This window comes from Montipora foliosa, chromosome 13 (genome assembly GCF_036669935.1).
Source record: "Montipora foliosa isolate CH-2021 chromosome 13, ASM3666993v2, whole genome shotgun sequence".
Lineage (NCBI taxonomy): Eukaryota > Metazoa > Cnidaria > Anthozoa > Scleractinia > Acroporidae > Montipora > Montipora foliosa.
The window spans coordinates 43,333,650-43,343,649 of record NC_090881.1 but is presented as its reverse complement, the minus strand read 5'-3'; the positions used below and the strand labels follow the sequence as shown (position 1 = coordinate 43,343,649).

At 38.4% G+C, this 10,000-nt stretch overlaps 1 protein-coding gene across 1 annotated transcript in view; it reads left to right on the top strand.

The window, feature by feature from the left end:
* Positions 1 to 10,000, top strand: part of LOC137982328 (hemicentin-2-like) — a 104,803-nt gene that overhangs the window by 82,795 nt on the left and 12,008 nt on the right. The window contains exons 16-21 of the mRNA XM_068829406.1: positions 1 to 58; positions 694 to 752; positions 840 to 1,030; positions 3,661 to 3,780; positions 6,512 to 6,539; positions 9,551 to 9,797. The exon at positions 1 to 58 is cut by the window's left edge and continues 40 nt beyond it. Of these exons, the coding sequence (XP_068685507.1) occupies positions 1 to 58; positions 694 to 752; positions 840 to 1,030; positions 3,661 to 3,780; positions 6,512 to 6,539; positions 9,551 to 9,797 (703 nt within the window). The remainder of the gene's footprint in view (positions 59 to 693; positions 753 to 839; positions 1,031 to 3,660; positions 3,781 to 6,511; positions 6,540 to 9,550; positions 9,798 to 10,000) is intronic.

Genomic DNA, 10,000 nt, shown 5'->3' with positions numbered 1-10,000 from the left:
ATACAGTGATTTGACCAATCAAGTTTCAAAACAGTTGGTGGATTCATTTGTGTTAGAGGTGCGTTTTTGAAATTTCTCGAACATTCCTTGAACCTAGAATAAAAAAGACGTGTGAATGAATATTAGTTATAAATTTATTTACAGTGTATTATTTTCAGTAAAAGAGTTCCTATCATTTTGTGTTAAATAAGGGATAAGACTTCTTGTCAGTAGTGCCGTAAATGCAGAGAGTAAAATGGAAAAAAATGCAACACACCTTATTCCAAAATGGCCGCCACTTTAGTATTCTTTTGTCTCCATGCAAATTCGCCCTTATGGCCTCGCTTTCAAACGTAAAATTCAAAAGAATATTTAACTTTGAACGAGGCCATAAGGGCCAATTTGAACGGAAGCAAAAGAATACTAAAATGGTGGCCATTTTGGAATAAGGTGTATACAAAGTGCTCAATAGACGACCTGTGTAAGCCATTGCTAAACAAACTCGTTACTAGTCATTTGTTTGTTTTGGAAATCGTATAATTCTTCTGCATTATCTATTAAAATTTATGATCTCAATCAAAAGTAAAACCGTGAAGAAAGAGGTATTTCTTCTTAGGATTGCTACAATTGCAGAAGCCATTGCAAGGTTTTAAATGTACTGGTCACTCCATTTTTGTTATGATTAAACGAGTTTTTCTGTTTTACGTTTGTTAGATGGATAAAGTGTACCAAAATGACGGCAATTATATCATGACAAAAGTGACAGGACTGAGGTTGGTGAAGACTTGGAATTGTCTTAACCTGCTTAACCTATTTCGACTGGAATTTGTTGATATTTGTCTTAATTTCTTTGTTCTCAGAAGTGGCAGTGTAATTGTATCCTTCACCCTGTACTTCAAGAATTCTGTGACTCCAAATGAGGGTCTTAAAGAACTTCAAGCCGCCATTTCTAATGGCACTCTCGGTACTTATCCAGTTGGAAATTTGACTCTTATCCCATCTGGGGTTAGCACTTTCGCGTCTACCACACCACGAACGGCAGAACCACCAGGTATGAAGAAATGACCATCAAACGTTTTCATTTCCTTGTGCATAGTAGTGTTTATTTTGTTGCAAGGACCATTGTCATCAGTAAATCTGGGCTGTTGTTCCTTACGTCTCAAATTACTGATGTTCTTCCTCCCCTTTCCTGACATCTTCTAGTCCACATCTCTTTGCTAGCTTGGCTCCTTGTTGACCCCATTTGTCTTTTGGTTGTTTCTCCTCATTCCTCAGCAATCGCTTAGTTTTTTAGGAGCGATTAATTTAACAGAGTTCTGCCGCGGATAAAAGGCGTTCCAAGTCATTGTCGTAGTGGTCAGTCTTAATAATGGCTATCTATTGTCGAAGACCGTGTTGAGAAGGCGAGAGCCAATGCAAATGAGAGAACCATTTATGTACTTAAAGCAACTCACTTGCAGATATGCCTGGAGGTTAAATGATTGGTGATAACTGCGGTTTAGACTGTTTAAATGATAAACCGGCCTCACATTTTTGTTGTCCTTGTCCTTCTTCTGCTTATCCCCCCTTGTTCTCAAACGATAAAGAGGGTCAAAGTCCAAAAGAAATCCACACGATTTATGTTAGGTTATTTAAAGGTATGCTCTAGTTTCTGATGTAAAAGGGCGCTGTTGATATGTATGGCGGATTGGATTTGCTTAAGTCAACACGAAACAGGTTGAATATTATCTTCTGCAAGAATTTCTTTCTTAAGAAACCCCTTCTCTTTTTCGACAGCTACGCTTCTCCTCAAAATCCCTGTCACTTTTATGCTTACCCTCCTTGTCCCGTTTCCATGGGTTTCTCCTATTGTCCCACTCTTATCTTTTGTTTTCCTTTCCTGTGGAACTTTTAGGAGTCGCAGATGTAGTCACGATTCGCAAATTAGGCGGCCTGTAACACTGAAAACTGATTTAAGCCGCAACAACTGTTTTACTTTTTGCTACACCGCGTGCTAAAAATTGCCTGAACTCAGTTGAAGACTACGATAATTATTTGCGCCCTCCAAGGGCAATGATGATGATGATGATGATGATGATGATGGTATGTTTATTTGCAGTGGATACTGAATTACGGCGATAGAGGGTTACAGCAAATACGTAATAGTTATAATACATATTAGTAGAATACTACTAGTATACCAATGCAAATGCTGTAATCTGATTGGCTGAGCCATTGAACACTATCAGCCATTAGTGTGCAGTGGCTTGAGGTGGTATTGGAAATAACGACGTTTCATCCGTTTTTCTAAAGTTTAGGAGGAAAATTTGGATGCAAATGGGTAATTAAATTTCTGAGAAGTCTAAACGAAGGTCATTTACGGTTTCTTGACTTTCAAAAAAGTCGAAATTATTGAAAAAGCTGATGCGTGCGCGCACACAACTTAGATTTTAAATGGCAATTCAGTCCGAGTGATGTTTTTCAGGCGCAAAGTTTAATAATACGTCAAGAAATAATTGGCAACCGTTATTTGAAGTAAATTTTAGTGAGAATTCATTCCGCTAAAACAATTAGATTATTCGCTCTCGACTTCTATGAGGTGAAAGTTGATTCGGCCTTCGGCTTCATCAACTATCACCTCATAGAAATCTCGAGCTCATAATCTAATTGTTAATTAGTATTTAGTATATTATCATAATTTATCATAATTTATCCAACTTCATAGTTATGAACTCTGCAAAACGTTTTCTTCTGCACTTGGTGCAGGTCTTAATTCGTGGCCATGTTAAACCAATACTTGTCCCTTCATTGGTTGTCTTTCACCACGGATTTTAAGCAACGACGTTGGCTACGGTAATGACAGCGCCAGAAAGCAAAACATATTATTGGTTAGAAAATGTAAAATAATTTTGCTGCATGTGCAGCTCGCCTTTCACTTCATTTCTTCACCGAAGGTCACAAAACAAAACATGCATATTAAAAGTGAGCATACATAATTGCACCATTCATTTTCTGTTTCTTTAGAGTGCCATTGTGACCAAAAAATTAATTCTTATTTTTCTTTGGATTTCAAAAAGTATGTTAGCTAAACACAAAGCGACCAAAGATTTAAGCTTTAATTTAAAAAAGATACCTGTTTATTTTAACTGAAATTTTCTGATTTAATGGTCCGCCATTACTTACTTCAAGATCTTGAGAGAGCTGGATCGAGGAGAAATGACTGGCTCACTAGTTTAAGAATGCAATGCGTGTGTACGCTGCAGAATTAATATGCAGCACTGGAGTTTTGGGCTTTCAGACTTTTAAACTCGCGTTTTGCATAATTATATAATAAGCTGCATTCACACTCTGGAATTTGAAGCTAGTGAGCCTTAGACGTCATTTTTTCCTCGATTCAGCTCCCTTTTCCCTGGTCCAGCACTCTGAGGTCGAATTTAATAAAACCAGTCACAGGATTCTTTGCATGCATGGCATAACCTTCACGAGATGGAATAAAGGGTAACCCAGAAAAGAGGTACAGGTACCTGGAGATGAAGGTGGTATAAACTCCCTATCATCTCCAAGAACACACCTTCATCTCCAGGTACCTGTACCTCTTTTCTGGGTTATCCCTTTCACATTGTAGTCCTCTCCTTTTTTTTTTTTTGTAGTTCTCTGACATCTCTATTAATGTGTTCTATTCATTTTGTGTTTCACTTCAAGATCGCCCAACATGGATTATTATTGTTCCCGTGGCAGCAGGTGTTGTTTTACTGGCTCTTGTTGTTGCTTTTGTAACATGGTGGGTGCACAAGAAGAGGAAGTGCCTAAAGGACATTAAAAGTAAGGAATAACCTGTGTTAGAATTCCATCATGTAGCCGGCGGTTTGCTTTAGAGATAGAGATAACAATGCTGCAATATACAATTGCTGGTGGACGTCCACCAACATGGCGGCGATGACGTAACTGTGAAAACGACCTGTACATTGGGGGAAACGCTTGCATTGTTCAGTATTTACCAACCTTAAATAATTCAATTTGAAGGCGTGGTTCATTTAAGCACCTCGTTTACAAAGTTAGCACATGCCAGGAATCTTTGTCATTTAAAAGAACTCATTACATCATAGTGCAGTTTAAAATTGTTGCTGATATATGCGTTTACCAAAGTGAAAAAGCAAAAGCAACAAAGTGTTCTCTTGTCACCGATGTTATTACACCTGATTTTTTTTCTCTTTAATTATTACCATCATCTGTACGAATCAATGAAGTAAATCCTAGGGCTTCCATAGACGAGTCAAGTTGTTATCCAAGGTTGTCGGTGACAAAACATCGCGTACATGTATTTGAATCAAGTTATCGACCGCGAATGGCGAAAAATCAAGTTGTCGACAACAAACTACTTTTCTTTTTCAAAAGAAAAACTACTTTAGTCATCGATGATAAACGCGGCCATTTTGCTTTGGACAACTCTATTTCCCGTCTTTGAGCAAGTTATTGATTACCGAGGTGTATTTATTTCGTGGCGACGCAAAAGATTTCTTAAATCAGCGGTTCTTCATTCCTTGTCGCTATTTTGCCAGGCTCCCGCAAAACGCAACGTACCGGTTATCCTCGACATTATTTTAAACGTTTCCTACGTGGAAACGCTTTTCCTGTTACTTACAGTTGTTGATTCAACTAAGTTGCTGAGTGGGAAGAATCTTCAATAACAACTTCCCTCGTATGTGGAGGCTCTTAAGCATAACTTTTTGAAAGTTCCAAAACTCATTTCGCATATCACTGTATGCTCCTGTATGCTCCGATAGGTGTTTGGAATACAGTTTTGGCCTACAACTGCAACATCGCGCATGATTGTTTCCCTTGATACCACAACCCCTTCCATTTATGTCCATTGCTTGTATCGCAGTTGACTAAAAGCTAGCCTTGTCCATTCTCTCGAAGGCTTCGTTCAGTTTAGATGATATTTAATAAACGTATATATTTGAAGTGTGGGTTATAGGTGAAAGGGATAAGTGATCATGGCACGTATCTGGACTGATTTATTTCATTCATCAAGTTCTGTCACAGAAACACATGAGCTCAACAAATTGACCTGCTCCCTACCAACTGAATGGCTTCCTAGCTTAGTTTGTAGAGCATTGCACCAGCATCGCAGAGGTCATGGATTCAAATCCTATTGAAGCTACCTGAAATTTTTTCAGGTGTCTATAAGAGACAAATGCTTAAATTGTCCAGATTAGTGCGAGGATCACTTCTCCCTTTCATGATATTTAGTATAAATACACAGGTGATTATACAACATCGCGCGCTCTCATTGGCTCGCTATCTCGGATTATCAGCCGATAATCACCTCGACGGACAAAATGGCTGCCAGTAGTCGTTTTGCCACTGTAAGTGAACATGATTTCGCGTTGAAATGTTTTTTTTTCTCTTTTTTGAAATAATCACCTGTGTATTTATACTAAAACAATTATTCGCCTCAGGCTCAGTGATTATCGGTGTATATCCCCCTAGACGAAGTCGAGGTGAATATTCACCGATAATCACTTCGCCTTCGGCGAGTAATTGTTAATTAATGTTGGTCAATTTTAAAATTAAGCTAGTCACGGATATTTCTCAAATAATTGGGGATCAATGAAGACAACATAGTGATTGCTGTCGAAAGTACTTAAAATAATTTGTATAGCTTGGGGCATGGGTTATCCTATCTTTTTCACCTACACCTTCATCTAGAATGCCTCTTTATAAGTTGTCTAATAGTAAACTTTGCGACAGTTTGCTTCTCAAAATATGAGGATTGGATGATCTTGAAAAAGTTGCGAGGTTATTAAGAGTAAGCACATTGAATAAGGAAATTGCGATTATTTTATTTGAATTATGAAACGTTTTATTGGGAAATGCCTTTTTGGTATGAAAGTAAGAGGGGTGGATGGCGTACGAGATTAATTGCGATTGTTTCCCCTCTATTTTTTGACGTGTATTTATGTAGTGTATACATATTATATAATCAACGAAATATCGCGTTTGTAATTGGTCAATGACGAATGCATAAATAGGTTATGCAGTGCAAAAGAGGTTATAAGAGACAGGAAATACGGAAGTTGTTATGGAAGCAAAGCGCTGGAATGATTTTGTTGAGTATATAATAAATAAAAAAATCGTATGAACTTGCTCGTGCATTCCGTGATGTTTTGAAACTTCCAAAACATCGCTCGTGCCTATAAATCACGAAGTGCACTCGCGTTCATATGATTTCCTGTACTTATTGAATGAAATGCATTTCATTTGTTATTACTATTATTATTATTATTATTATTATTATTATTATTATTATTATTGTTGTTGTTGTTTATTACATTTAAGCGAGTTTGTATTACTTCTAGTGTATGTGGCACATCAGAAAATAAAGTGTTGTGTTGTCAATTTTTGTATTGTAAATCATTCAGTGACTTTTTTCGCCATTCTTGTGCACTTCTTCATGCTTACCAAAACGAGCACTATCCCGGATGACCATAATTTACTAATTTATTTTCTTTCTTTCTCTTTAATGATACCCTGCTTTGATAACATGAAGTTCACAACTCTGAATGCGAGGAGAGCCTGTGAGTAATGGTTTTAATGTTTTATTTCTGTGCTAATATTTGTTGTTTTTGTTGTTGGTTCCAACTCAGTGCAAGGAAGTTAGAGGATGAACACCACACCCATTGCCAGTAATTGATAATTGAAAAAAGAAGAAATTTTAACCAAGTGCTTAGAGTGGTTTTCAATTGAGTGTCGAAAGTAATTAGATAATTACTTTGGTTTTGCATTACTTCACTCAGTGATTGGTTCAAAGTTCTCGCGCCATTTTTTCAACCAATCAGAAGTGAAACCAGAACCAATCGTAGCTCGCGCGTGCACATTTTCCCGCGCTTTGTGTCGGCTACGTGTAATTACTTCGAGTTTTGATTGGTTTACTGGATTGTGTCCGTCCTTTTTGATTGGCCAAAGTAATTTCTTTGGTTTTGGTTTTACGACACTCATTTGAAAACCGCTCTAAGTCAAGTATTACTGATTAACCCTTACTCCAAAATACATAATTGAGCACTCCATCCCATAGGGTCTTTTCAGGGGCAATGAACGAAACGACAGAACAGTGCAACAATAACAGCTGTTAAGAATCCCAACTGGCCGGAAGAAAACCATTGGCTATTTATAAGTGTAGCCGATAAGTTGAACAAGGGGCTATCTAGATCAAATTCAACGAGTGATCACAGAACGGGTCTTAGCCACTGGAGCCCTAACCACTGGGGCACACATTTTGCAATATGCCTTGGTTGTTTCAACAGGGATATGACAGAAAGGCGAAATTAGCGACTCTGAGTCTTCTAAGGCTCTTTTTGCAACTGATTTCTTGGACGCTTTATTCAGGCTCTACGTGATTGCCATTAGGGAACGAAAACTTCACTTCACTTCGTGCTATTTTTACTGTTTTTCCATTAGTCCATTTTGTTCACTGTTTTATGCTCACGTTTCTCTTAAAAAACTTCAATTTGTTTTATTTCCCGTGGATGTTCTGCATACTACGACGACACAACATACTAAAATGCGTGCCGCATGTACAGCACGTGCAGCACGTGCAGCACGTATGCTGCCCTTAAACCAATAACATGATTGGTTTCTGGCGTTGTTTTGGCCCTAGCCGACGTTGTTTTAAAAGAGTTCAATCAGTGATTCATGGTTTCATTTCTGTTTTTGACTGTTAGTTCTTTACTGGAATTGAGATCATCTTAAAGAAATAGTAATTGCCGAGGCTAGGAATGCGTTTGAATAACTTTAACTACTTGCAGAATAAGACATCACGTCTCGAGTATCACATTCGACTCACGTATAGAAAATGTAAAAATAAAAGAACAATGTTTAAGAATCTTGAGATATATTCCGCTCTTCGAGCCTGATGAGGCTCGTAGAGCGAAATATATTTCAAAATTCTTAAACATTGTTATTTTATTTTTACATTTTCTATACGTGCGTCGGATGTGATACTCGAGACGTGATGTCTTACTCTGCAAGTACTTCAAGAATTGAGATCAGCTGTCTCGAAATAAGATCCCATTGTGACCAATTCGTTTTTAGCGGAAACTTCTTTTAATAAACTGAGTGTTAATCGAAAGACATCGGGTTTGCCAAAGGGGGAAAATGCCCCTTTTTGTAACCATTTACAATTCGAAGTAGTAAGTTCTTAGTAAAATATTTAGTTATAAAAACGAGTGATAAAAAGAAGAACGACGTTCCGACCAATTTCACTGAAGTTCACGGATAAAATTTTTTTATCCATGAATTTGAACTTGACTGTATAACGGTCGAAACGTCGTTCTTCATTTGTATCGCTTGTTTTTATAACTAAACATTTACAATTCGGTTAAGTAAGGGGGTGTTTACATGTAAAATCTCATACCGGTACGAGTTTCATTCTGGTACGAGTTGTCAATTTCATACCGCGTTTACATGGGACGACACAAATATTGACACAGGGATGACGCATCGATTACCGGACGCCATCTTGACGAATATTTAGAAATACAACGCATGCGTCAATAGTCCCAGTCCACCACGACTTGACGACTCGTACCGGAATGGGAGTCAATGTAGCGTTTATGTGATACCGGTATAATTTTTCATACCGTTATGAGAATTTCGATCCGGTACAACTACCGGGATGAACTCATACCGGTATGAGTTGTACTGGTATGAGATTTTTCACCGGTATCATGTAAACAAATACAGAGCGATAAGTAAGAACCGGGATGAACTCGTACCAGAATGAAACTCGTACCGGTATCATGTAAACACCCCCTACGATTGCTATCTCGCTGTCAACGCAGCGAAACGAAAGATAGAAGTGATCCTCCTACTTATCTGGGCAATCCAAGCAATTCATATGTAGACACCTGAAAAATTCCTTTTCGTTTGAACGGGATTCGAACCCGTTGATCTCTGTGATGCCGGTGCTGCAGCTATGCTGCACCAATGCTGCACCAATGCTGCACCAACCGAGCTATGAACTAATGAAGCCACTCAGCTGGGAGCATCGGTAACTCACGTCAAGTTTGACACGATTTCTTATGTAAACCTGTTAGTCTTTTGGTAAAAGAAGAGAGCAAGGAAAGAAGAACGCTCAAGGAAAGTTATTATTTAATTTGTCAATTGAAGGTCAACAAAAGGTTCACAGATGAGGTTTTGAAAACCAGGCTCTGAACATTCAGTAAGATGTTGTATATGCATGACCCCATGCTTGGCTAGTTTTCGTTGTCACTTTCATTAAACTTCCCTTTCTTGTAAAACTTTGTTTTCTTGATAGGAAAGTGCATTGGTGTCTGATGGCCAATTATGACTTTTCTGGTTTAGGTTGTCTTGCGTTCACCAGCCAAGCTTTTTAATTTACCTTACTCCAGCTCAGCCTTGTTTTTCATGTGTTCATGGTGCGAATTAATTATTTCCCTTTTTGTGTGACGCCGAAGTTCGGCACGTAGGTTCTTGGCTGTGGCTCACCCAGGCACTTTAAATCTCAAGGCATAAAGAGTGCTCAAGTATTATTTTTTTTTTGAAACTTTGAAACTCGTTATATTTCCAGACATGGGGATAGCCCCAACGCTAAAGTCAACAGGGCATATGCAGAATCGGGACCGCCGTCTGCAAGTGGCACCCAGCAGTCGCAGGATCTAGGGGCCATTCCTACTTATGCAGTTGTGGATAAATCCAAGAAGAAAAAGAAGAAGGAAGAAAAGCCTCCCATTTACGCCTCCGTGGACAAATCTAAGAAACGGAAGAAGAAGACGGATGATAAGAATCTTTATGATAACGTTGAAGAACCAAAAAAGGTATGCTTTTTGGTACTCCTTTAACTCAGATATCGCCCAACTAGGGAAGTCTTTGTTTACCTTTTTTTTTTTTTAGCTCATCGGCACAAAGCTATCGTTTTCTAATCAGCCAGCCAAGAATTAACCCTTTCACCCCTGAGGGGCTCCCCATTGACGAGTAAAATCGTCTGGCATTAGACAGAGTAAAACCTTCTGGCGTTAGG